The 27,972-nt window shown below is 40.4% G+C and overlaps 2 protein-coding genes across 4 annotated transcripts in view; both read left to right on the top strand.

The window, feature by feature from the left end:
• Positions 1-3,226, top strand: part of ablim3 (actin binding LIM protein family, member 3) — an 87,028-nt gene extending 83,802 nt beyond the window's left edge. For both annotated transcript variants that reach the window (XM_061901850.1, XM_061901851.1), the window contains one exon: positions 65-3,226. In XM_061901850.1, the coding sequence (XP_061757834.1) occupies positions 65-178 (114 nt within the window). In that variant the 3' untranslated portion in view covers positions 179-3,226. The remainder of the gene's footprint in view (positions 1-64) is intronic.
• A 3,178-nt stretch (positions 3,227-6,404) lies between these two features.
• Positions 6,405-27,972, top strand: part of afap1l1a (actin filament associated protein 1-like 1a) — a 105,411-nt gene continuing 83,843 nt past the window's right edge. For both annotated transcript variants that reach the window (XM_061901847.1, XM_061901843.1), the window contains exon 1: positions 6,405-6,529. In XM_061901847.1, the coding sequence (XP_061757831.1) occupies positions 6,475-6,529 (55 nt within the window). In that variant the 5' untranslated portion in view covers positions 6,405-6,474. The remainder of the gene's footprint in view (positions 6,530-27,972) is intronic.

The raw sequence follows: 27,972 nt of genomic DNA, 5'->3' as shown, positions 1-27,972 counted from the left end.
AAACTTGTGCTATTCTAGTTTTTTTTTTTCTGGAATACTGAGACATTTTCCTTGTTTTCTCCAGCGTCACCTTTCCCCAGAAGAGTTTGGCCAAGTGTTCGGCATGACCATCGAGGATTTCGACAGGCTGGCTCTATGGAAGAGGAACGAGCTCAAAAAACAGGCCAGGCTCTTCTAACGTGTGGACTTAAAACACTGCCATACATCCAGAGAGAATATTTCTGCACCGTTTCACTGCCATGGCTGAGAACCTGTTCTTGATCTCCTCATGCAATGAACCAAAATGTGGGCACACCAGCACAGACTTGCGGGGGATACGTAGACATGTATGCACAGACAGAGAAAAAAAAAGACGTGTGTTCATGTGCTGGAGTGGTGTGAAAGCAATACAGACTCGTAGGTGTAGACACCATGTTGTGCATTTCTTTATTATGAAGGACTTTTGAGGGCACTTGTGCACCCTGAAAACGTGATGCTTTTAATAGAAACTTTGGCTTTGCCTTAATTGTTATGCTTTCTAAGTTTTATGAGTATGCAACACCAGCAATCTCAATAAGTAGAATGTAGTCACAGTGCATAATTTATGTCACTTTATCAGTGTGAATGATTAAATGACCAGCGCGTATGAAGGCTAAAATAGTATCCGTTCATTTTCACTATTTAATTCTTCCCCCTGATTGTGCACTCACCTTTTAATACTAAATGTAATTTGACCTAACCTTGCAAACCAAATACACAGATTAACAGTACACATACATTTGATGTCACAATATTCAATATGAATACATTAAAGGCCTACTGAAATGAGATTTTCTTATTCAAACGGGGATAGCAGGTCCATTCTATGTGTCATACTTGATCATTTTGCGATATTGCCATATTTTTGCTGAAAGGATTTAGTAGAGAACATCCACGATAAAGTTCGCAACTTTTGGCCGCTAATAAAAAAGCCTTGCCTTTACCGAAAGTAGCAGATGATGTGCGCGTGACGTCACGGGTTGTGGAGCTCCTCACATCCTCACATTGTTTACAATCATGGCCACCAGCAGCGAGAGCGATTCAGACCGATAAAGTGACGATTTCCCCATTAACTTGAGCGAGGATGAAAGATTCGTGGATGAGGATAGTGAGAGTGAAGGACTATCCATCCATCTTCTTCCGCTTATCCGACGTCGGGTCGCGGGGGCAGCAGCCTAAGCAGGGAAGCCCAGACTTTCCTCTCCCCAGCCACTTCATTCAGCTCTTCCCGGGTGATCCCGAGGCACTCCCAGGCCAGCCGGGAGACATAGTCTTCCCAACGTGTCCTGGGTCTTCCCTGGATGTGCCCTAAACACCTCCCTCGGGAGGTGTTCAGGTGGCATCTTGACCAGATGCCCGAACCACCTCATTTGGCTCCTCTCGATGCGGAGGAGCAGCGGCTTTACTTTGAGCTCCTCCCAGATGGCAGAGCTTCTCACCCTATCTCTAAGGGAGGAAACTCGTTTCGGCCGCTTGTACCCGTGATCTTATCCTTTCGGTCATAACCCAAAGCTCATGACCATAGGTGAGGATGGGAATGTAGATCGACCGGTAAATTGAGAGCTTTGCCTTCCGGCTCAGCTCCTTCTTCACCACAACGGATCAATACAACGTCCGCATTACTGAAGACCCCGCACTGATCCGCCTGTGGATCTCACGATCCACTCTTCCCTCACTCGTGAACAAGACTCCTAGGTACTTGAACTCCTCCACTTGGGGCAGGGTCTCCTCCCCAACCCGGAGATGGCACTCCACCCTTTTCCGGGACAGAACCATGGACTCGGACTTGGAGGTACTGAATCTCATTCCGGTCGCTTCACACTCGGCTGCGAACCGATCCAGTGAGAGCTGAAGATCCCGGCCAGATGAAGCCATCGGGACCACATCATCGGCAAAAATCAGAGACCTAATCCCACGGCCACCAAACCGGAACCCCTCAGCACTTTGACTGCGCCAAGAAATTTTGTCCATAAACGTTATGAACAGAATCGGTGACAAAGGGCAGCCTTGGCAGAGTCCAACCCTCACTGGAAACGTGTCCGACTTACTGCCGGCAATGCGGACCAACCTCTGACACTGATCCAGGGAAGGACTAGAAAAAAAAAAAAAGACAGGGCAGTGGGAGCGATTCAGATGTTATTAGACACATTTACTAGGATAATTCTGGAAAATCCCTTATCTGCTTATTGTGTTACTAGTGTTTTAGTGACATTATATAGTCGTACCTGAAAGTCAGAGGGGTGTGGCCACAGGTGTGTGTCTCTGAGGTAAGCCACGTTTCTCGACGAGGCGAAGCGAAGGCAGTCCGTCGGGCCGGGCTGAGCTTTTTTTCCCCACTCCTCCACGGTGGAAGCATCCCACGTTCGGGGGCGGCCGGTCGGAGGAGGCAAGAGAGTCCGCAGCTGCCTCTTTGACAGGTGCACGAGGAACAACAGCAAGCTCCGCTCATGTCTACAGTAAGAGCCGACTTATTACCACAATTTTCTCACCGAATCCTGCCGGTTGACACGTGGTAGAGAACCATGTTCGCTTGACCAAAGCATCATCTTCGGGAATGTAAACAAGGAAACACCGGCTGTGTTTGTGTTGCTACAGGCGGCCGCAATACACCGCTTCCCACCTACATCTTTCTTCTTTGACGTCTCCAATATTAATTGAACAAATTGCAAAAGATTCAGCAACACAGATGTCCAGAATATTGTCTAATTATGCGATTAAAGCAGACGACTTATAGCTGGGATCAGGATGGAACAAAATGTTCGCTACAATCCGTGACGTCACGCGCACGTGTCATCATACCGCGACGTTTTCAACAGGATACTTCGCGCGAAATTTAAAATTGCAATTTAGTAAACTAAAAAGGCCGTATTGGCATGTGTTGCAATGTTAATATTTCATCATTGATATATAAACTATCAGACTGCGTGGTGGGTAGTAGTGGGTTTCAGTAGGCCTTTAACTGTGTGTTGACTTTTGAGAACGTGCAATACATATTGAAAACAATGTTTGTTTGTTTTTATTTTATTGCAATAAGATGGTTTATGTATACATTAGTCTAATCATAATTTTGTAGCTTCAAGGGTTACGATTGATAACACGGAAATGCTTTCAAGGAATTTCACGTCGCTAAAGAACCAGGGTTGACGAATTGCTTCTTTTCAGTACTTTTTTGGATTTTGTCACTAAAATTAAAGTTATGATTACATTCCGTCTTGTCTTTTGTATTTTTGACAAATACTTGAAAAGTACATACTGTGTAGTATTATTCAACGCGGGGTCATCCAAACTTTTTCCACTGAAAAACCAAGAGATGCGGGCCATTTTGACAGTTTTCATTAAAAAAAACCTGTACATAATATAGATTTTCAAAAAAAAATAAAGTAAAATCTAGCAAGATCCTTTAAACATTGTCTTATGACATTGCACCTGTTTTGTCTTTTATGCCACTTTTTATGTTTGTTTTGTTTTTAGTAAGAGTCATTTTAGAATGTCCCACAGGGCCTTTAGAACAGGGGTGGCAACACTAAATTGGCCCTAGTGTGTGAATGTGAGTGTGAATGTTGTCTGTCTATCTGTGTTGGCCCTGCGATGTGGTGGCGACTTGTCCAGGGTGTACCCTGCCTTCCGCCCAATTGTAGCTGAGATAGGCGCCAGCGCCCCCCGCGACCCCGAAAGGGAATAAGGTGTAGAAAATGGATGAATGGATGGGGTGTCCAAACCTTTTCCACTGAGGGCCGCACACGGAAAAATTAAAGCATGCGGGGTCCAGTTTGATATTTTTCATTTTCAAACCACAACAAAATATATGGATTTTTTATTTTTTTACTTTTAAGTCTCCCGGGGACCATGTTTATTTATTTTGCACTATTTACTTTATTTTGCTTGAAAAATGGTAAACTGCTTAGCGTAACAGAAAACAATAAAATTATTTTAATTTGTTGTTCGTTTTCCCAAATCTTTACCATGTGTTTTATTCTGATTATAATCAATATCATCAACAAATGAAAGGCAAAGATATTTCAATAATCCATGTAAAGGGTATTGGTCAAAACTCTTTTTGCATTTACTACTTGTCTTTGGACCACTGTGGTCCACAACTTTTTTTTTTAATCTTAAGCAGGGGTGTCCAAAGTGCGGCCCGGGGGCAATTTGCGCCCCGCAGCTAAATGTGCACCGGCCCGCCACACATTCTAGAAATGCTATTGCAAAAATAAAAATAAAAACATTAAAAAAAAAATGTAATGAGGTGAAATCTAACTAGAAAAAGTTGCTATGTTGACACAGGCTGTTTTTCTTAATTTTGTCTATCTTTATTTTTCTTTTTTTGCCATTGCTCCCAAAAAAAAAAATCAATGTTCTAATGAATTATTGACCTATTAAAGTCTCCAATTATTTCAAAAATGTCACTTTAAAATGTCTTATGTGGAAAATATTGCATATATTGTGTGGTTGCCATCCAAAAACATTTTCTTTGACAAAAGAGCATAAAACAAACAAAATTATAGTTCAAACGTAAAATCGACTGATATATCTGAAGTTGATCCCGTAACTTAAATGTTGAATGTAACAACAACAAAAAAAACTAATAAAAATGTATCACTTCATGAGTGGTGCAGCTTTTGTATCCCAAAAGTATTTAATGGGATTCTATTTATCTTTTCACTGTGATTACTCAAAAATAATGATGAATTAATATTATTGATCTTTTTAAGGCTCTAATTACTTCACATCAAACATTGCTTTCTGAATGTTTTGGGCAGTAGGGAAAATACTGCTCATTTTCGTTTTATTATAAAAAAAAAAACTAATTTATCTTTGCCAGAAAAAGCATAAAACTTTTTTATTTTTCTTATTTTATATCAACCTGAAGTTGATATACTGTAAAGATATACTGTAAGCGTTAAACAAATACAAAAATAATAATAATTGGATTAGTTTTTAATATTTTAATGGATTTAAACCAGGGGTCACCAACACGGTGCCCGCGGGCACCAGGTCGCCCGTAAGGACCAGATGAGTCGCCCGCTGGTCTGTTCTAAAAATAGCTCAAATAGCAACACTTACCAGTGAGCTTCCTCTATTTTTTAAATTGTATTTATTTACTAGCAAGCTGGTCTCGCTTTCCTCGACATTTTTAATTCTAAGAGAGACAAAACTTATATAGAATTGAAAAATCCAAGAAAATATTTTAAAGACTTGGTCGTCACTTGTTTAAATAAATTATTTTTTTTACTTTGCTTTTTATAACTTTCAGAAAGACAATTTTAGAGAAAAAAATACAACCTTAAAAATGATTTTAGGATTTTTAAACACATATACCTTTTTACATTTTAAATTCCTTCCTCTTCTTTCCTGTCAATTTAGATCAATGTTGAAGTATTTTTATTTTTTTATTGTAAAGAATAAATACATTTTAATTTAATTCTTCATTTTAGCGTCTGTTTTTTCGACGAAGAATATTTGTGAAATATTTCTTCAAACGAATTATGATTAAAATTCAAAAAAAATATTCTGGCATATTTATAAAATCTGTAGAATCAAATCTAAATCTTATTTCGAAGTTGATTTTAACCTATTTAAAACATGTCGTCAAAATTGTAAAATTAATATCAATCAGAAAAATTACTAATGATGTTCCATAAATTCTTTTTTTTATTTTTTCAAAAAGTTTGGAATTAGCTAGTTTTTTCCTTCATTTTTTTCGGTTGAATTTTGAATTTTATCCATCCATCCATCCATCCATTTTGTACCGCTTATTCCCTTTTGGGGTCGCGGGGGGCGCTGGCGCCTATCTCAGCTACAATCGGGCGGAAGGCGGGGTACACCCTGGACAAGTCGCCAACTCATCGCAGGGCCAATCTTGAATTTTAAAGAGTCGAAATTGAAGATGAACTATGTTTCAAAGTTTAATTTTCATTTTTTTTGTGTTTTCTTCTCTTTTAAACCGTTCAATTAAGTGTTTTTTCATCATTTATCCTCTACAAAAAAACATCCGTAAAGGGATTTTTTTTTAACAGAAATACCCTTTTTTTTTTAGATATATATATATTTATTTCTTAAATGTAAATTGAGCAAATTGGCTATTTCTGGCAATTTATTTAGGTGTGTATCAAACTGGTAGCCCTTTGTACGATGAATTGATTAACGTGGACCCCGACTTAAACAAGTTGAAAAACTTGTTCGGGTGTTACCATTTAGTGGTCAATTGTACGGAATATGTACTGTACTGTGCAATCTACTAATAAAAGTATGAATCAATCACCCCTTCGCATTAATCAGTACCCAATAAGTAGCTCTTGGTTTCAAAAAGGTTGGTGACCCCTAATTTACGTTGTAACCTGGCAGGTTTTAGGACCCGGCGGCGTTCCTCCATGGTTCCCCCAGCCCACCCTGCCCTACAAGACCGGGGCTCTTTCAAAGTGAGCACAAGGAGTCATGGTCGTCCTCTGACACTGCATGAAGTCTCTCACGGACGCCATCACCTGCAGGATGAATTCAAACGGCACTAAATGTAAGTTTTTAAACACAAAAACGTCTTGAGCGTGGTGCGTTGACTTTGACTGTCACGCCCACTGTGAGTGTATTCTGCAACACCCCTGACTGCAGCATCTCTTCAAAAATATACAAACATTTAAAAAGTACTAGGTTTTACATTATGTATTAATGACATTTTACTCCCCTTGAATTTGTTAGCACAGTTCTAAAAGTGGGATTATGGGTTGGATGCATTTCTGAAGGTTTTCTTATTAAAGCACCTGTAAAATCACGCGACTTTCAAAATAAAAGCTTAATCTATCTATACATGTGGACCTCAGTGTAATGCACATCTAGTTCCAGTTCTATGTTTCATAAATGTGAACTTAAGCTGCACCTACACTATATTAACACTTAAGTCTCTTAGTGCAGTGGTTCTCAACCTTTTTTTTAGTGATGTACCTCTTGTGAACATGTTTTTTAATTCAAGTACCCCCTAATCAGGGCATATCATTTTTGGTTGGAAAAAAGAGATAAATAATTAAAATACAGCACTATGTCATCAGTTTCTGATTCATTAAATTGTATAACAGTGCAAAATATTGCTCATTAAAAGATATAAAAAAACTAAAAACTTGTTGAAAAATAAACAAGTGATTCAATTATAAATACAGATTTCTACACATAGAAGTAATCATCAACTTAAAGTGCCCTCTTTGGGGATTGTAATAGAGATCCATCTGGATTCATGAACTTAATTCTAAACATTTCTTCACAAAAAAAAAGAAATCTTTATCATCAATATTTATGGAACATGTCCACAAAAAATCTAGCTGTCAACACTGAATATTACATTGTTGCATTTCTTTTCACAGTTTATGAACTTACATTCATATTTTGTTGAAGTATTATTCAATAAATATATTTATAAAGGATTTTTGAATTGTTGCTATTTTTAGAATATTTTTTTAAAAATCTCACGTACCCCTTGGCATACCTTCAAGTACCCCCAGGGGTACGCGTACCCCCATTTGAGAACCACTGTCCTGATCAGAGCAAAACATTTTTGGTTGAAAAAAAGAGATAAAGTAAAATACAGCACTATGTAATCAGTTTCTGATTCATTAGATTATATAACAGTGCAAAATATTGCTCATTTGTAGTGGTCTTTTTGAAGTATTTATTGAACTGGGGAACCACTTTTAAAACCATAACTAATGATATTGTTTTGCTGCAAAAAAAAAGCTGTACGGCTAATAAACAAAGCAGGATATTATGACCATACCCATCCATTATTTGTTAAATCAAAACTTATGAAATTTCAAGATATTGTTTATTATAAAATAACACAGATAATGTTCAAAGCAAAAATAAATACTCTTCCAGAAGGAATTCAAAAATACTTCTCTCTACAGACCAGCAAATACAATCTAAGAGATGAATCTAAGTTTATTTTACCAAAAGCAAGACTAGTGGTTAAACGTAGATGTTTATCTGTTCTCGGTGTTAATTTGTGGAATTCTGTTGGTAAAGAAATAAAAATGAGTGACTCAGTATTTAATGTCAAAAAGAACATGTCACAATGTATTTTAAAAAGTTATGTGAACTAGAAATGTATGTTTGTTTGGTTAAATGTTGTATTTAGAAGGTATGTATGTTTATCTATTTACAGAAAAGTGCATGTGTGTAGGTACATATTTTTGTATTGTTTGTTGGGGGCAGCTTGAATGTGGATGCTGAATGACTATATTTCTTTTTGTTTTGCAGAATTATTAGAAAAGGTAACTTAATTGAATGTAAAAAATTTATGTTGGGCATATAAGCTTTTTTGCTTCTGCCTGTTTCAGTCATGTTATTCATTTTTGAATCGTGATCTATGTTTGAATATGTTTTTGTTAGACTGAAAATAAACTGAACTGAACTGAAACTGAACTGAACTGATTTGGAAAAAAAATATATAAAAATAACTAAAAACTTGTTGAAAAATAAACAAGTGATTCAAGTATAAATAAAGATTTCTACACATAAAATTAATCATCAACTTAAAGTGCCCTCTTTGGGGATTGTAATAGGATTCATGAACTTAATTCTAAACATTTCTTCACAAAAAAAAAGAAATCTTTAACATCAATATTTATGGAACATGTCCACAAAAAAATCTAGCGTCAACATTTCCATGTTGTATTTCTTTTCACAGTTTATGAACTTACATTCATATTTTGTTGAAGTATTTTTCAATAAATATATTTATAAAAGATTTTTGAATTGTTGCAATTTTTAGAGTATTTTTAAAAAATCTCACGTACCCCATGGCATACCTTCAAGTACCCCCAGTGGGACGCGTACCCCCATTTGAGAACCACTGTCTTAGTCTACACAGAACACATGTAGGACAAATAAAAATAAGTATGTTCAAATACAATGATTAAATGTACACAGAACAATAATTATGAACATTAACATATTGTACCATTTTTTTTTTTTTTTTTTTTTTCGTCTTCCGCCCGAATGCAGCTGAGATAGGCTCCAGCACCCCGCCGGGACCCCAAAAGGGACAAGCGTTAGAAAATGGATGGATGGATAGTTGTTTACTCACTGTGGTGTATTATTCATTTATTATTTATGTATTCACTGTTCTGTTACAGAGAACAAGGAACTGGGTTAAAACTGCTATGGTAAGAAAAGGGGTAGGATTAAATAAGCTCTGCTTCTTCCTACTCCTTTTCGGAAGTGCTGTAATGAAACAACTGTAAACATGTGATGCATTTTATTGTATGCGTGTTAGAAAAAAAAAACAGCTGAGATAGGCGTGTTCATCACTATACGAAGACCCTCGGTTTTGATTCCCTGGCTCGGGGTCTTTCTGTGTGGAGTTTGCATGTTCTCCCCGTGCTCGTGTGGGTTCCCTCCGGGTACTCCGGCTTCCTCCCACTTCCAAAGACATGCACCTGGGGATAGGTTTGATTGGCAACACTAAATTGGCCCTAGTGTGTGAATGTTGGCCCTGCGATGAGGTGGAGACTTGTCCAGCCAGTATAAAATGGACGGATTGATCATTTGAAAAATTGGAATTTGCATTGAAATTGCTTCACCCACTTGAGGAAGTGACATTAAATTAATCCTCGTTCATCCATGCTGACTGGACACTGGCAGAGAGTTGGTGGGCGCCCGAGGGTGGCGTCAGCTCTCTTGGTTGCTTTGTTGGGTCTGCTCCTTTCTTTGGCCATGCTCCCCCCACCCCAGCAGACAATGACGTGGAACACCGCAGAGGTCACCACAGTGTATGTTTTTTTTGTTGTTGTTTTACTTTTGTGGCTGGTTGCATCAGCTCTGCTCTTTTGATGTATTTAAAGGCCTACTGAAATGAGATTTTCTTATTTAAACGGGGATAGCAGGTCCATTCTATGTGTCATACTTGATCATTTCGCGATATTGCCATATTTTTGCTGAAAGGATTTAGTAGAGAACATCCACGATAAAGTTCGCAACTTTCGGTGCTAAGAGAAAAGCCCTGCCTCTACCGGAAGTCGCAGACGATGACGTCACATGTTTGATGGCTCCTCACATATTCACATTGATTTTAAAGGGAGCTTCCAACAAAAAGTGCTATTCGGACCCAAAAAACGACAATTTCCCCGTTAATTTGAGCGAGGATGAAAGATTTGTGTTTGAGGATATTGATAGCGACGGACTAGGGAAAAAAAAAAACGCGATTGCATTGGGACGGATTCTGATGTTTTTAGAGACATTTACTAGGATAATTCTGGGAAATCCCTTATCTTTCTATTGAGTTGCTAGTGTTTTAGTGATTTTAATAGTACCTGATAGTCGGAAGGTGTCTCCACGGGTGTCTTACGCGCAGTGTCTCAGGGGAGTCGACGGCAGCTATCAGCTATGGACAGCACAAGCTCAGCTTTTCTCCAGTAAGAACTGACTTTTTAACCACAATTTTCTCACCGAAACCTGCTGGTTGACATGTGGTCGGGATCCATGTTCTCTTGATCACGCTCTGATCCACAGGAAAGTTTCACCTCCAGGAATTTTAAACAAGGAATCACCATGTGTTTGTGTGGCTAAAGGCTAAAGCTTCCCAACTCCATCTTTCTACTGTGACTTCTCCAATATTAATTGAACAAATTGCAAAGGATTCAGCAACAGAAGTCCAAAAAACTGTATAATTATGCCGTTAAAGCAGACGACATTTACCTGTGTGTGTGTGTGGAGCACTCATACTTCCTAAAAACCCGTGACGTCTTGCGTACACGTCATCATTACACGACATTTCCAGGACGAAACTCCCGGGAAATTTAAGATTGCAATTTAGTAAACTAAACCGGCCGTATTGGCATGTGTTGCAATGTTAATATTTCATCATTGATATATAAACTATCAGACTGCGTGGTGGGTAGTAGTGGGTTTCAGTAGGCCTTTAATGTCCTTTGTGTTCTTTGATGTTTCCCTCTTACACACATGTTTATGTGTGCTATGGCTATGAGGTCTTTTTTCCCTGGCTTAGATCAAATGTTTTTTCTCAACCCCCGCCCCCTTCCCGATCATTTACCTGTTTCTCCCCTTTTTTGTAAGGGGCGCCGGATGTTGTCCGACCCAACAGCGATCCTGTTCCGTCTCCGTGTAATGTTTGTCTGCTCTTGAATGGGATTGTGCTAAAAAACCTAATTTCCCCTCTGGGATTATAAAGTATTTCTGATTCTGATTGCAATTTACTTAAATGACTTGTAGCCAACTAACAGGAATCATTTGTCACGTTTAACAAAGGTTTTGTCTTAAATACTAAGAATACTTTACAGGGGTTAGTACATGTGCCTCACGATACGAAGGTCCTGGGTTCGATCCTGGGCTCTGGGTCTTTCTTTGAGGAGTTTGCATGTTCTCCCCGTGACTGCGTGGGTTCCCTCCGGGTACTCCGACTTCCTCCCACTTCCAAAGACATGCACCTGGGGATAGGTTGATTGGCAACACTAAATTGGCCCTAGTGTGTGAATGTGAGTGTGAATGTTGTCTGTCTATCTGTGTTGGCCCTGCAATGAGGTGGCGGCTTGTCCAGGGTGTACCCCGCCTTCCGCCCGATTGTAGCTGAGATAGGCGCCAGCACCCCCCGCGACCCCAAAAGGGAATAAGCGGTAGAAAATGGATGGATGGATGGACTTGTAGCCAACTAACAGGAATAATTTGTCACGTTTAACAAAGGTTTTGTCTTAAATACTAAGAATACTTTACAGGGGTTAGTACATGTGCCTCACGATACGAAGGTCCTGGGTTCGATCCTGGGCTCTGGGTCTTTCTGTGAGGAGTTTGCATGTTCTCCCCGTGACTGCGTGGGTTCCCTCCGGGTACTCCGGCTTCCTCCCCACTTCAAAAGACAAGCACCTGGGGATAGGTTGATTGGCAACACTAAATTGGCCCTAGTGTGTGAATGTTGTCTATATGTGTTGGCCTTGTGATGAGGTGGCGACTTGTTCAGGGTGTACCCCGCCTTCAGCCCGAGTGCAGCTGGGATAGGCATCGAGATGGTCCACTTATGGTTATCATTGTTACATTCTTATATATGCCTCCCACTCGTGAACTCTTCACAGAGAATCCTGCAGTGGTTTAGTATTGAGACAATACAAAAAGTGCAACTGGTTCAAGTGTGTTTTCTGGGATCAGCCTGCACTACATTGCATTGTTTTACTGGAAACAAAAGAACAAAAGCAGCCCCCCCCACCACCACCACCACCACACCCCTTGGCCTGAGGTGCATAACATCATTCTTAACATTCTGCAAGTTACTTCGTTGGAGTTTTTGATCACCAGTTGCAGATGATGGTTAATGTATATTTTTTACTACTTGTAGGACCATAAAGTCTGGCTTCATGCCTCTAGCCTGGTAAACATGCAACACTGATTAGAGGACCAACCTTTATGGGCAGTTTTTTAGTGGTGCAAGGAAATAGCTCTAACTCCATACGTTCCCATAAAACTAATCTATTCATCCCTTCAGTTTTTGCTGACAAGTCCCAGCTTTGCATCACTAAGGCAGCATACAAGCGGATGTTGTCAGGTCCAAACAAATCCCATGTCTGTCATCTCAAACTCTCTCAACACGCAGATTAGGAACATCCAGGTATTTGGCCTTAGTGACTATGTGGGCTTTGTTTGCATAAACCTCACAGGAGAGAAAGTCTCTCTCAGGACCATCAAACTTGGAAAATGACAAATCCTGAATTTTTTATGTAATGAGGATTTAAGTCACCATATATTGTTTGTTAATTATATGGATGTAACAATTACCGTTATAATGATAAACCCTGGGTATAATTTAATTATTGTATAAGAAATGATAGATTATCTCACTTAGCAAAACTCAAGGTGATACTGCTCATATCCTGGAGATATCCTCATATCTTAAAGGCCTACTGAAACCCACTACTACCGACCACGCAGTCTGATAGTTTATATATCAATGATGAAATATTAACATTGCAACACATGCCAATATGGCCTTTTTAGTTTACTAAATTGCAATTTTAAATTTCGCGCAAATTATCCTGCTGAAAACTTCGCGGTGTGATGACGCGTGCGCGTGACGTCGCGGATTGTAGCGGACATTTTAATCCAGTACCGATCCCAGCTATAAGTCGTCTGCTGTAATCGCATGATTACACAGTATTCTGGACATCTGTGTTACTGAATCTTTTGCAGTTTGTTCAATTAATAATGGAGACGTCAAAGAAGAAAGATGTAGGTGGGAAGCGGTGTATTGCGGCTGCCTTTAGCAACTCAAACACAGCCGGTGTTTCCTTGTTTACATTGGGACGGCGTGGCGCAGTGGGGAGAGTGGCCGTGCGCAACCCGAGGGTCCCTGGTTCAATCCCCACCTAGTACCAACCTCGTCACGTCCGTTGTGTCCTGAGCAAGACACTTCACCCTTGCTCCTGATGGGTGCTGGTTAGCGCCTTGCATGGCAACTTCCTCCTTCAGTATGTGTGTGTGAATGGGTAAATGTGGAAGTACTGTCAAAGCACTTTGAGTACCTTGAAGGTAGAAAAGTGCTGTACAAGTACAACCCATTTATCATGTATTTATTTATTTATTCCCGAAAGCTGACAGTGAAGCTTTACTATGGAACAGAGCGGTCAAGCGAGCATGGTCCCTAACCACATGTCAACCGGCAGGTTTCGGTGAGAAAATGGTGGCAATAAGTCGGCTCTTACCGTAGACATGAGCGGAGAGTTTGCGTCATTCTTCCTGATGCTGCGGACTCTCTTGCCTCCTCCCAACGGCCGCCCCCCGACCGTCGGATGCTTAATCCGTGGAGGGGGGGGAGAAATCTCAGCTCGGCTGCCTTGCCTCGTCGAGAAACGTGGCTTCCCAAGGAGACACTGGGGGTAACCACACCCGTGGCCACCCCCCTCCGACTTTCATTTACCACCATATAATCTCACTAAAACACTAATTGTTGCGATCCGTGACTCGGATCTTCACAAATTATTGTTTATTTTTCCATCTTTGTTCTTATTCTCCGTTTGATCTGTTTATTTCCCGTTTAGTCCATCACCATGGTTACTTATTAGTTTCAGCTGTTACTCCCGGTTTCTGCACACCTGTTCTCTGTTAATCACCTTCCCTTTATAAGCCTTCCTCCTTTCATTCTTCTGCCGGGGACTCTAGTTTGTTTTCACACAACGGTACGTCTGCTTTGCACTTTTGCTTACATGCAATTCCTGTATTATTCTCGCGAGCTCTCACGCTGCACAATTTTATTTATTCTTAGCTCTCATGCTAAATGTTTTGTTTTCCCCTTTGTGTGCCTATGTGCCAGTTTAATTTACTATTTGTTTATCCTAGCTTTCATGCTAGCGTCTTTTGTTTGCCTTTCCTTAGCTCCAGTATTTTTGTTTTCTAGCACCTTTTGTTATTCAAATAAATAGTTAAACCTTACCTTTGCTGTGTTCTATTTTGACGCATCCGCGAGGGAATCGAACCCGGCACCACGATGCCGAACAGACGTAACACTAATAATACAATAAGCAACACTAGTAAATGTGTCTAATAACATCTGAATCGCTCCCACTGCCCTCGTCTTTTTTTTTTTTTTATAGTCCTTCACTCTCACTTTCCTCATCCACAAATCTTTCATCCTCGCTCAAATTAACGAGGAAATCGTCATCCGCAACCGCATCACTAAAGTCGTCATCTACCCGCACCATCATTTTATCAACACCGCCCACCACCCGCCCGTTGTTATATATATCAAGGGTCGGCAGCTTTTACGACTCATAGATCCTATTTGACCCGTTTCACAGAGTATAGAAGATAATGGGAGCCGCAATCATTCTCGCGACAGTTTACTGGTGCTTATTTACATAACGAGATTTAGGGCGTGCTATCAAATAAGAGATTTTCCAGAATTATCCTAGTGTAACAAACAGTTCAAGGTGTCCTAAGTTAACAGAGAGTGTGAGGAGGAGGAGTTTTGTCCTTTCAGAGTTGCCGTGGGGCTGTGACGTAGGGTGTGTGGTTGTGGAGAGAGAGGTGTAAAGGAGTTCACATTAAAAAAGCGGTGGATACCGGACCTGCTCTAATGTCTCCCGTTTATTATTTTATTATATAAGTACACTCTATAGGCGAACCCAGGACACTCGGCTACACTAGTAAATGTGTCTAATAACATCTGAATCGCTCCCGCTGCCCTCGTCTTTTTTTTTTTTTTATAGTCCTTCACTCTCACTTTCCTCATCCACGAATCCTTCATCCTCGCTCAAATTAATGAGGAAATCGTCGCTTTCTCGGTCCGAATCGCTCTCGCTGCTGGTGGCCATGATTGTAAACAATGTGAGGATGTGAGGAGCTCCACAACCCGTGACATCACGCGCACATTGTCTGCTACTTCTGGTACAGGCAAGGCTTTTAATTAAAAAATTATAACTTCCATTAATTCACACCAATAATGTCATAGCATGATATTGGTGATAGAAAAAAAGTATAAGAAATGGTATAACTTATATACAAACGACTTGTTAATTAAAGGACCCCGTTTTGATATTTCTATTTAGTTTAGTTCTTTTTTTACCAACTTATCGATGTAAGAATGCTTCAAACATGTTTACATAGCCTGAGTTAAGATAGTCAAACATCTCCCTGCTGCTTATACAAGAGGCGGATACGTTGGATTTATAGTTGTCCGCCATTGCAGAGATTTTTATGAGCAGAAACAGGTCACAGTTTTATTTGGATCACATTCATTTTGCATGTTTGTAGTTGTGATCCCAATGAGGCCATAAAATGTGCCATTTAAAAGACTGTTAACTGATGAGCTAACTTTTTCTGGGAATTTCTAACAACTTAATTTATAACAACTCATAACTAATTCTATGATTTATCAATACACCAAAAAAGGGCCTTGAATGCTCTCCAAGAATGATTTGCTCCAACAGTATTGATGATGCAAAGTAGACAGCGAGTAATATGTAGCCGTGGTTGCCTCTAAGTACTGTATATCCCTGAATGGAAGCCATCTGGAGCAGCTTTGTCATAAAGTTATGGTTTTTGTCTTGGAATCAGAGCATCAGGTGGGTGAGAGAAGGGAGCGGCAGTCCCCATAGAGAAGCAGTGTTGAAATTTTGTTTTTTTTGCAGCTCAGCATCAATGATGAATCGCGGTCATTGTCAGGCTACTCTGGAGCATATGGATGAAGTTGTGGACAAAGCTGTCTTTTGGATAATGGTGCATACATGCAGCACACTGGGGAAACCCTGTTCCATCCATGCATATGCACATCTAGCCATTCCGTGTATCAGGGATCACCAACCTTTTTGAAACCAAGAGCTACTTTTTGGGTACTGATTAATGCGAAGGGCTACCAGTTTGATACACACTTAGACGTATCATCGCTCATCCATGCGGACTGGACATTGGCCGGGAGTGGAGTCGGCTGTCCTGGTTGCTTTGTTGGGTCTGCTCCTGTCTCTGGCCATCCTCCCTCCACCCCAGCGGACGATGGCGTGGAACACCGCATAGGCCACCACAGTGGATATGTTTCTTTTACTTTTTATTCATAGCTGTATGTAGAAGTGTCTGGTTGTATCTGCTGCTTTAATGTCTTTAATGTCCTCTGTGTTCTTTGATGTTTGATGTTTCCCTCTTACACACATGGAAGAGGGATGTGTACTATGGCTATGAGTTGTTGTTTTTTTCCCTTGGCCTCAGTGTGCACCCCCTCTCCAGGGCCCAGGCTAAGACCGATTTTTTTATTTTATTTTAATCTTCTATTCCCCCCCCCTGTTTACCTATGTCTCATCTTTTTTTGTAAGGGGCGCTGGAAGCCGGCAGACCCGTCAGCGATCCTGTTCTGTCTCCCTTTAATGTTTGTCTGATCTTGAATGGGATTGTGCTGAAAATTGTAATTTTCCTGAAGGAACTCTCCTGACGGAATAAATAAAGTACTATCTAATCCAATCCAATCTATGGCCAATTTGCTCAATTTCCCTCTCATAAATAAATCTATATAGATATATATTTAAAAAATGGGTATTTCAGTCTGTCATTCCGTCGCACATTTTTTTTCCTTTTACGGAAGGTTTTTTGTAGGGAATAAATGATGAAAAAAAACACTTAATTAAACGGTTTTAAAAGAGGAGAAAATACGAAATAAATGAAAATTAAATTTTGAAACATAGTTTATCTTCAATTTCGACTCTAAAATTCAACCGGGGAAAAAATGGAGAAAAACTAACTCATTCGAATCTTTTTGAAAAAATTTAAAAAATAATTTATGGAACATCAGTAGTATTTTTTCCTGATTAATATTATTTTTGGGATTTTGATGACATGTTTTAAATAGGTTAAAATCCAGTCCAACACATAAGACCAAGCTATATTTCTAACAAAAACAAATCATTATTTCTTCTAGATTTTCCAGAATTTTTTCAATAAGAAATTCAAAAGACTCTGAAATCAATCAATCAATCAATCAATCAATGTTTACTTATATAGCCCTAAATCAGTAGTGTCTCAAAGGGCTGAACAAACCACTACGACATCCTCGGTAGGCCCACATAAGGGCAAGGAAAACTCACACCCAGTGGGACGTCGGTGACAATGATGACTATGAGAACCTTGGAGAGGAGGAAAGCAATGGATGTCGAGCGGGTCTTACATGATACTGTGAAAGTTCAATCCATAATGGATCCAACACAGCAGCGAGAGTCCCGTTCACAGCGGAGCCAGCAGGAAACCATCCCAAGCGGAGGCGGATCAGCAGCGCAGAGATGTCCCCAGCCGATACACACATAATAAGATTTAAATTTGATTCTACAGATTTTCTAGATTTGCCAGAATTTTTGGGGGGAATTTTAATCATAATAAGTTTGAACAAATATTTCACAAATATTCTTGGTCGAAAAAACAGCAGCTAAAATGAATTAAATTAAAATGTATTTATTATTCTTAAAAAAAAAAAAATACTTGAACAGTGATTTAAATTGTCAGGAAAGAAGAGGAAGGAATTTAAAAAGGTATGTGTTTAAAAATCCTAAAATCATTTTTAAGGTTGGATTTTTTTCTCTAAAATTGTCTTTCTAAAAGTTATAAGAAGCAAAGTAAAAAAATAAATTGAATTTAAACAAGTGAAGACCAAGTCTTTAAAATATTTTCTTGGATTTTCAAATTTTACTTGAATTTTGTCTCTTAGAATTAAAAATGTCGAGCAAAGCGAGACCAGCTTGCTAGTAAATAAATAACATTTAAAAAAATAGAGGCAGCTCGCTGGTAAGTGCTGCTATTTGAGCTATTTTTAGAACAGGCCAGCGGGCTACTCATCTGGTCCTTACGGGCTACCTAGTGCCCGCGGGCACCGTGTTGGTGACCCCTGCCGTATATAGTGTGGAGCTTGGATTGACAGCTCTTTACTGGTGACAAAGCTGTAAATCCAGTACGATAGTGGCTTCTGTAATTAATGATGCATACTGCTGTCGTTACCATGCTGCAAGTTTGTGAACCCCATTTTGATTCAACAATATATGTTCAAACAATGTGACATATATTATTATCATATACTGTATTTCCTTGAATTGCCGCCGGGGCGCTAACTAATTTAAAACCTCTTCTCACTTCGGCGCTTACCAAAGGCATGTGGTAAATTTAGCCCTGCGCTTGAAAATTTGAGTGTGATGTAAGGATACCATCATGAAAAGCACATCCATCCATCCATCCATCCATTTCCTACCGCTTATTCCCTTTCGGGGTCGCGGGGGGTGCTGGCGCCTATCTCAGCTACAATCGGGCGGAAGGCGGGGTACACCCTGGACAAGTCGCCACCTCATCGCAGGGCCAACACAGATCGACAGACAACATTCACACTCACATTCACACTCTAGGGCCAATCTAGTGTTGCCAATCAACCTATCCCCAGGTGCATGTCTTTGGAAGTGGGAGGAAGCCGGAGTACCCGGAGGGAACCCACGCATTCACGGGGAGAACATGCACACTCCACACAGAAAGATCCCGACCCTGGATTTGAACCCAGGACTGCAGGACCTTCGTTTTGTGAGGCAGACGCACTAACCCCTCTGCCACCGTGAAGCCCTGAAAAGCACATGTAATAAAAGAAATAAAAAAAACGTTATTATGGTCTTACCTTTACTTATAAATGAAATCCATGCACAGCTACTTCTGATCAAAAGCATCAATAACTTTATAGAAGTCTTCCTTATCTTTCTTCAGTTTTAAAAGTCTCTCCATCTCGATTGAGATCTTCCTTTATTACCTCCTGCTTCGATTGAAATTCCAGTTTAGAAAACTGTTTTATTTTAGACACGTAATCCTCCATGTTAAAAGTGCAAGCGAGAGGAAAAAATAAACACATGCTGCTCACTCTTGCTGCTTGTTGTCACTTCTTCTGCCGCCGAGTAGTCGCAAGAAGGATCACTAGCGCCCTCTACCACCAGGAGGAGGGAGTCATTTAATGACTCATATTTGACACACGCAGCTACGGTATATTAATAAAACTTAGCTGCTTACTGTTCTTTTTAGCATATTCAATAGCTTGGACCTTAAATCCTACTGAATAGCTCTTAATCGCCTTCCCTTTATGCGATTTCAGATTATTGAAATCAGCCTCCTCCATTTTGAAAATGATGACAGGTGAAGTGTCACCCGTGACGAGTTAGACCCGGCGGAAATTCTAGGCATATGCTAATTATTTTGCGAAACGAGTTTGACCCGGCGTAAATTCTAAGCAGGCGCATACTACGTACGCAGCGGCAACTCAAGGAAATACGGTAGTGCAATTTGTATTTTCAAACGGGGAACAACTATTGAGTTGTTCATGTAATCATTCAACACAATTTGAGATGTCCGATAATAGCTTTTTTGATGGGGGCTGGTGGGGGGGGGGGCAGGGTTTGGTGCTAGCGGGGTGTATAATAGTCAGGATGACTCATGGATGCAAAGGATTCTGGGTATTTGTTGTGTTGCGTTTATTTTGTGTTACTTTGAGGATGTTCTCCCGAAATGTGTTCGTCATTCTTGTTTGGTGTGTCTTCACAGCGTGGCGCATATTAGTAGGAGTGTTAAAATTGTTTATATCACAACCACCAGTGTACTCTGTGTCACCCAGTATGCCTCTCAGTTGTGTACATGTGTCTGCTGAAGCCACATATAACATGTTGCTGGACTAGCCTGCAGTTTATACATGTTGTTGAAGGTGTCAAAGGCAATGGCTTCATTGCTCGCCCTAATTCTTGTTAACTGGGTGACCGCCAGCAGATATTCGCGAGAATATTTGCTGTTCCTATTGTTTCTTAATTTTGTGACACGGGTCCAAATGGCCCTTTTGAGTGGTAAAGGTTGCCGATCCCTGAACCATGTATTTCAAATAATTCCGAAAGGTTCAACCGCCAGCCGCCCGAATTTATTTAAAATCTAATTCTTCGTCATGTCACCCGCCCTACACGGTTTATCCGCGGACTCCGCGGATGAGACCGCAAACCGCGCATCTCTAGTGCACATATACTGTATTTGCGATTCTGCCACCTACTGGTGTTTTATAGTTACACGATACCGTAAGTTGTGTAATAGACAACATACTGTAGTGCCTTTACGCAAGCGTTGCTGGGTATGTTTATTCTAGTCAAGCTGTTGAAGTTAACATCTGCAATTAATGTGTGCATGCATTTGCTATTTAATGAATTGTGCTACCCACTTTGTCCACCGCCGCTAGGACAGACAGTGTTTACTACTTTCCTATGTCGCAATAAGTTCTAGTTCCAGTGGTTTAATCTTCACTACCCTCCTGTCGTGGCGGCAAAAAAAAGCCAACGAAAAATCAAAACATACTAGTGGAATTTATCCTGCACACTAAGCTGAAGTCTCACAAGATTTGCTGGGGTTTCGAGTGACGTCATGGACTTTTGTATTTCACAGAGCTGCTTTTGATGGTTCCCAAGTTCCTGGGGGCTTTCCTCACTATTGTCTGTGAATGAAATGTTATTCCAATCTGGAGAGAACCCAGCTACAACAACAGCATCCAGGATGCACTGAGAGGAAATATTATTTCCATATATTTATATGTGTAAAGGGCTGTGTCCTTTTTGATAGTATTATGTCTGTAAGGTTTTACTTTTTGTTTCCCAAACTTTTCCAGTTTTTTTTTTGTTTTTTTTTTTGCCTGACCTCAATTCCCCTCATTTTTCACATGTCCCATATCCATAAAATCATGTTTGGTGTACCTAAGGTTTGCGTGTATTGAAACATGTCCAAATTTGATAGTGCACGCAGAGCTGATTTTTTTTTATTTTTATAATGGCATTAATTTTTCATATATATGCATTTTCTTGCGTCTGGAACATTCGAACGCACGCTTGCAGTTAGTGCAAGCCATTGATCGCCAAAGCGCACCTTCAGCGTGCTAAAAAAGTGGGTTCCGTTGTCGGTAACACTGCAGGACTGTCTCTAAAATTTGGTGCCTATTTTTCTGCTGCATGTTTTGAAACATAAAAAACGCCACAAAGCTGCATAGTTTGTGCAAAAATCTAATTTAAATAAGGGGGTCTGCATCACAGACTTAGACTTCCTTTTTATTGACATTTAAATTTGAACTTTACAGTACAGATAAGAATGAAATTTTGTTGCATTAGCTAATGGTAGTGCAGGATAAAAGAGCAATAAGGTGCAGATATAAATAAATAGATTACAGTACAGATAAATATATTGCACTTTCGTATATGTATTCATGTTTATGGATGTATGTTTTATTGTCTTTTTATATTCCAGTGAGTTAATCCATTTTGGGGGCGAATTGAAGGGATTTGGTTTGGTTCTGCAACGGAGTCTGCAGAACCTCTTTCTAGAGACCAGCAGTGAAAACAGTCACTGTCACAGTCAAAATTGTGCACCTACTATCAATTCTACAAGCATTCTTAGTAGCTCACACGCAACATGCCCACTAATAGTAAAATTTTTGTGTTTGCACACGCTGTTTAGCGCATTTGGATTTTAGTAAATCAGACCCTTAGTGTATTAGTTAATAGGGTTGATTAGAGGACTCCAAGGTTCAAACCCTGTTTCCATATGAGTTGGGAAATTGTGTTAGATGTAAATATAAACGGAATACAATGATTTGCAAATCCTTTTCAACCCATATTCAGTTGAATATGCTACAAAGACAATATATTTGATTTTCAAACTCATAAACTTTTTTTTTTTTTCCATATAATAATCAACTTAGAATTTCATGGCTGAAACACGTGCCAAAGTAGTTGGGAAAGGGCATGTTCACCACTGTGTTTCATCACCTTTTCTTTTAACAACACTCAATAAACGTTTGGGAGTTGAGGAAACTTATTGTTGAAGCTTTGAAAGTGGAATTCTTTCCCATTCTTGTTTTATGTAGAGCTTCAGTCGTTCAACAATCCGGGGTCTCCGCTGTCGTATTTTACGCTTCATAATGCGCCACACATTTTCGATGGGAGACACGTCTGGACTGCAGGCGGGCCAGGAATGTACCCGCACTCTTTTACTACGAAGCCACGCTTTTGTAACACGTAGCTTGTCGTTGTCTTGCTGAAATAAGCAGGGGCGTCAATGATAACGTTGCTTGGAGGACAACATATTTTGCTCCAAAACCTGTATGTACCTTTCACCATTAATGGTGCCTTCACAGATGTGTAAGTTACCCATACACCCCCATACCATCACAGATGCTGACTTTTGAACTTTGCGCCCATAACAATCCAGATGGTTATTTTCCTTTTTGTTCTGGAGGACACCACGTCCACAGTTTCCAAATATGATTGGAAATGTGGACTCGTCAGACCACAGGACACTCTTCCACTTTGCATCAGTCCATCTTACATGAGCTCAGGCCCAGCAAAGCGGGCGGCGTTTCTGGGTGCTGTTGATAAATGGGTTTGGCTTTGCAAAGTAGAGTTTTAATTTGCACTTACAGATGTAGCGACCAACTGTAGTTACTGACAGTGGTTTTATGAAGTGTTCCTGAGCCCATGTGGTGATATCCTTTATACACTGATGTCGGTTTTTGATGCAGTACCGCCTGAGGGCTCAAAAGTCCGTAATATCATCGCTTACGTGCAGTGATTTCTCCAGATTCTCTGAACCTTTTGATGATTTTACGGACCGTAGATGGTAAAATCCCTAAATTCCTTGCAATAGCTCGTTGAGAAATGTTGTTCTAAAACTGTTCGACAATTTGCTTACAAATTGTTGACCCTCGCCCCATCCTTGTTTGAGAATTACTTAGCATTTCATGGAAGCTGCTTTTATACCCAATCATGGCACCCACCTGTTCCCAATTAGCCTGCACACCTGTGGGATGTTCCATATAAGTGTTTGATGAGCACTCTTCAACTTTATCAGTATTTATTGCCACCTTTACCAACTTCTTTGTCATGTGTTGCTGGCATCAAATTCTAAAGTTAATGATTATTTGCACAAATAAAAAATGTTTATCAGTTTGAAAATCAAATATGTTGTCTTTGTAGCATATTCAACTGAATATGGGTTGAAAATGATTTGCAAATCATTGTATTCCGTTTATATTTACATCTAACACAGCTTCCCAACTCATATGGAAACGGGGTTTGTACATAATCTATAACTAGCCAAACATTTCTGGGTATGTACTCACCCAACTGTAAAAGCCTAATGACACATCGCTGTAATCCACAAATGAGAGTGATGCAACTGTTAATGGTAAACCCTAATGCAGAAAACATTTAGACTTTGTGTCTGTCAGGGCAAAATCAATCAATCAATCAAAGTGTATTCATATAGCCCTTAATCACAAGTGTCTCAAAGGGCTGCACAAGCCACAAAGATATCCGATTCAGATTCCACATCAGGGCAAGAAAAAAACTTAACCCAACCCAAAACAAGTGACATGTTTCATTGATGAGTGCGTTTGATTTATTGTTGTGTACATCCATCCATCCATCCATTTCCTACCGTTTATTCCCTTTCGGGGTCGCGGGGGGGCGCTGGCGCCTATCTCAGCTACAATCGGGCAGAAGGCGGGGTACACCCTGGACAAGTCGCCACCTCATGCAAACATTTATAATAACTTATGTTTTATCATACAGAATAGTATATTCCTTTGCCATTAGGAATGAGCTGCATATCATTAATAGGGACTCTCAAACTGTGGTAGGTGGGCTCCATCTAGTAGTACGCCAAATAATCACTTAATTAAATATTCAAAGAGTGTTACTATTCAAACTGTGTGTAATGTTACAGATACCAAAATATTAAATATACTTGTCAAACAAAACCTCTGCCTTGTTTTTAATGACTAATTGGGCCTATTACGCTACTGTATTATTATTAGTCATTATGGTGGTATTTAAAAAGCCAATGTGGAAGTAGTGTCAAAGTGCTTTGAGTACCTTGAAGGTAGAAAAGCGCTATACAAGTACAACCCATTTATCATTTATTTAAGTGTTTTCTGAGGTGCTACTTGGTGAAAAAAAGTTTGAAAACCACTTCCATAGATGATGAGTGACATCTAAGTGGAATTCCCCTGAGCAGACTGTAGATTTATATGACTCTGATGGTGCATTGTGGGCACAGCTGTCTGGTTTCCACAGTGATACTGTGCACAATGTCACTTTACACTGCAGTGTTTTCCGAACAGTGAGCTTAAAAGCAATTTAGTCATAATGGCATTCAGGGTTTGTACGGGTGGTTAAAAACCTTGAAAATGCTTGGATTTTAATGTTGTGTTTTTAAGGTTTGAAAAATGCTTGAATTTTGGGTGAAGTGCTTATAAATGTTTGGAAATGTTTGTCATATTTCTTGGCAGTCTGACTCCATCCATCCATCCACTTCCGCTTCCGCTTATCCGAGGTCGGGTCGCGGGGGCAGCAGCCTAAGCAGGGAAGCCCAGACTTCCCTATCTCCAGCCACTTCGTCTAGCTCTTCCCGGGGGATCCCGAGGCATTCCCAGGCCAGCCGGGAGACATAGTCTTCCCAACGTGTCCTGGGTCTTCCCCGTGGCCTCCTACCAGCTGGACGTGCCCTAAACACATCCCTAGGGAGGCGTTCGGGTGGCATCCTGACCAGATGCCCGAACCACCTCATCTGGCTCCTCTCGATGTGGAGGAGCAGCGGCTTTACGTTGAGCTCCTCCCGGATGGCAGAGCTTCTCACCCTATCTCTAAGGGAGAGCCCCGCCACACGGCGGAGGAAACTCATTTCGGCCGCTTGTACCCGTGATCTTATCCTTTCGGTCATGACCCAAAGCTCATGACCATAGGTGAGGATGGGAACGTAGATCGACCAGTAAATTGAGAGCTTTGCCTTCCGGCTCAGCTCCTTCTTCACCACAACGGATCGGTACAACGTCCGCATTACTGAAGACGCCGCACCGATCCGCCTGTCGATCTCACGATCCACTCTTCCCTCACTCGTGAACAAGACTCCTAGGTACTTGAACTCCTCCACTTGGGGCAGTGTCTCCTCCCCAACCCGGAGATGGCATTCCACCCTTTTCCGGGCGAGAACCATGGACTCGGACTTGGAGGTGCTGATTCTCATTCCGGTCGCTTCACACTCGGCTGCAAACCGATCCGGTTAGAGCTGAAGATCCCGGTCAGATGAAGCCATCAGGACCACATCATCTGCAAAAAGCAGAGACCTCATCCTGCGGTCACCAAACCGGAACCCCTCAACGCCTTGACTGCGCCTAGAAATTCTGTCCATAAAAGTTATGAACAGAATCGGTGACAAAGGACAGCCTTGGCGGAGTCCAACCCTCACTGGAAATGTGTTCGACTTACTGCCGGCAATGCGGACCAAGCTCTGGCACTGATCATACAGGGAGCGGACCGCCACAATAAGACAGTCCGGTACCCCATACTCTCTGAGCACTCCCCACAGGACTTCCCGAGGGACACGGTCGAATGCCTTCTCCAAGTCCACATTCATAGTTGGAGATGGCATTCGACCGTGAATTTTTTTTTCACTGAATGTACATGAAAATAAAGAATGTGGGATTTACAATATTAACATTCATAGTTAATATTGTAAATCCCACATTCTTTATTTTCATGTACATTCAGTGAAAAAAATTTCAAATTCCATCCCATTTTTTAAGGCAGTCTGTCATAACGTTTTTAGCTTTCAATCATTATTGTGAGGTTTTGTATTAGTGTTCCTAAAAATAGATATACCAGCCCCCAGACCCGCTTTTTTTTAATCTAAATCTGGCCCCCCGAGTAAAATAATTGCCCAGGCCTGGTCTACAGAAACACTGCTTAATTTTCTATGCCCCATTCAGTTAATGATAACTGCTGGTTCGATGTTAGGCATAGGTCTGTTACGTTCCAGATGGCTCGAAGTCTAGGGATCATAGGGGAACGCAACATAAAAGTGTATAAATCAAAGTCTATAAATTAAAGACACTGAAGCCAAGAATTGAAAACAAAAACTAGTGTATTGAAAAGTGACCAGGTGGTGGGGCGGGTACAACAAGGACACAACGCTAGCCTAGTTTGGGACTACTGGTGCTGTCAAAGAAATGAACAAAACATACCAAAATACACCTCTGGAAAAGAAAGGTAAGCTGACTAAGTAAAGCTATTTAATTAGCATAAACCAAAAACCTACCTAACTACTCTAACCAAAGAGGGGGTCCAAAACATACAAGAGTGACAGCCAACACTAAGCCTGATGTCTCTATACAGAAACAAAAATCCTACATGTGTAGTGTATAGAGGCCTCTGTCTAACCTTTCCCAAGACTTGGCTGCAGATACTCTCAAAGGTTGAAAGTTCCAAAAAACTGAAGAGTAAAAAATAAGTGTTGCCAAAGAAAAAGTAGGGTCTCTCAGAACTCCAGACAGCATGTCAGAAAAATAATTCCCCTTTCCAGTGGTGAGCAGGTGATTTAAAGCGGCACAGGAGGATGAATAGTGGACCGGGATTTGCTGGTTTGATCAACAGGTGAAATGAGGAACAGCTGGGAACAGAAACCGGTTGATTGGCAGCAGAGGTCGTGGTTGAGTGTGAGCTGTTCAAACGAAAGAAGAAGAAGAAACACAAACAACAAACCACCACTACTAGGTTTTAGCTGATTTTCTGTATTTTTCCTACAGATAGCATTTGGTGACCTCAAACAACACGGCTATGGACTGATTCACACTGGTTTTTGCTTTTTGTAGGGTACTGGAAAAACTGGTAAATTGATCTGGAAAGTCCTTAAAAAGTGCTTGAATTTGGCCATCGAAAAGGTGTACAAACCTTGGGCATTGTGGTTTGACAAGTTTAAATGGGACTATAGTCCAACCAGTGTCAAAAGGTTGGACTATACTATACAGCATAGTGTATATTAAAGTATAACCTCCCATACGCAAACGGTCTGCTCCTTGGAAGTTGCAGTGAAGAGTTGGCATTAAAAAATCAATATTTCAAATCTAGAAAATAAACAATGATTTTCAAAGCAAATCGATTTAGTTTTTTCTTTAATCAATGTTTAAAAATGGATGTTTGTTAAGAATGACTTAGATCAGGGGTGTCAAACTCATTTTAGCTCAGGGTCCGCATACAGGAAAATCTATTCCCAAGTGGGCCGGAAGGGTAAAATCATGGCATGATAACTTAAAAACAAAGACAACTCCAGGTTGTTTTCTTTGTTTCACTTTGGCCAAAAGTAGACAAGCACAGTCTGAAAATGTACAAATCCCGGATAATCCTCTGGACAAAACACTTCCGGTTTGTTGAAAATTCTGAGGCAATTGGTGCAGTTTGAGAAACAAAATGAGTATAGACTTCGTCTCAGTGTATCTACAAAGCCAGGATTCAAATTTAAGTCAAAGTGTTTCTGGGATTGAACAAAAAACACAACATGTAAACTCTTCTAGGTATCAAATACTTTCTTTATCATGTCCACGTATAAATCCATTGTTAACTCAACAAACTGTAAGAAACGAAGGTAAAAACTATCCAAAAGGGTTAGGTTCTCTTTTCT

This window comes from Nerophis ophidion, linkage group LG05 (assembly GCF_033978795.1).
Source record: "Nerophis ophidion isolate RoL-2023_Sa linkage group LG05, RoL_Noph_v1.0, whole genome shotgun sequence".
Classification (NCBI taxonomy): domain Eukaryota; kingdom Metazoa; phylum Chordata; class Actinopteri; order Syngnathiformes; family Syngnathidae; genus Nerophis; species Nerophis ophidion.
The sequence above is the reverse complement of the archived record's forward strand: the minus strand, read 5'-3'. Positions and strand labels throughout refer to the sequence as shown.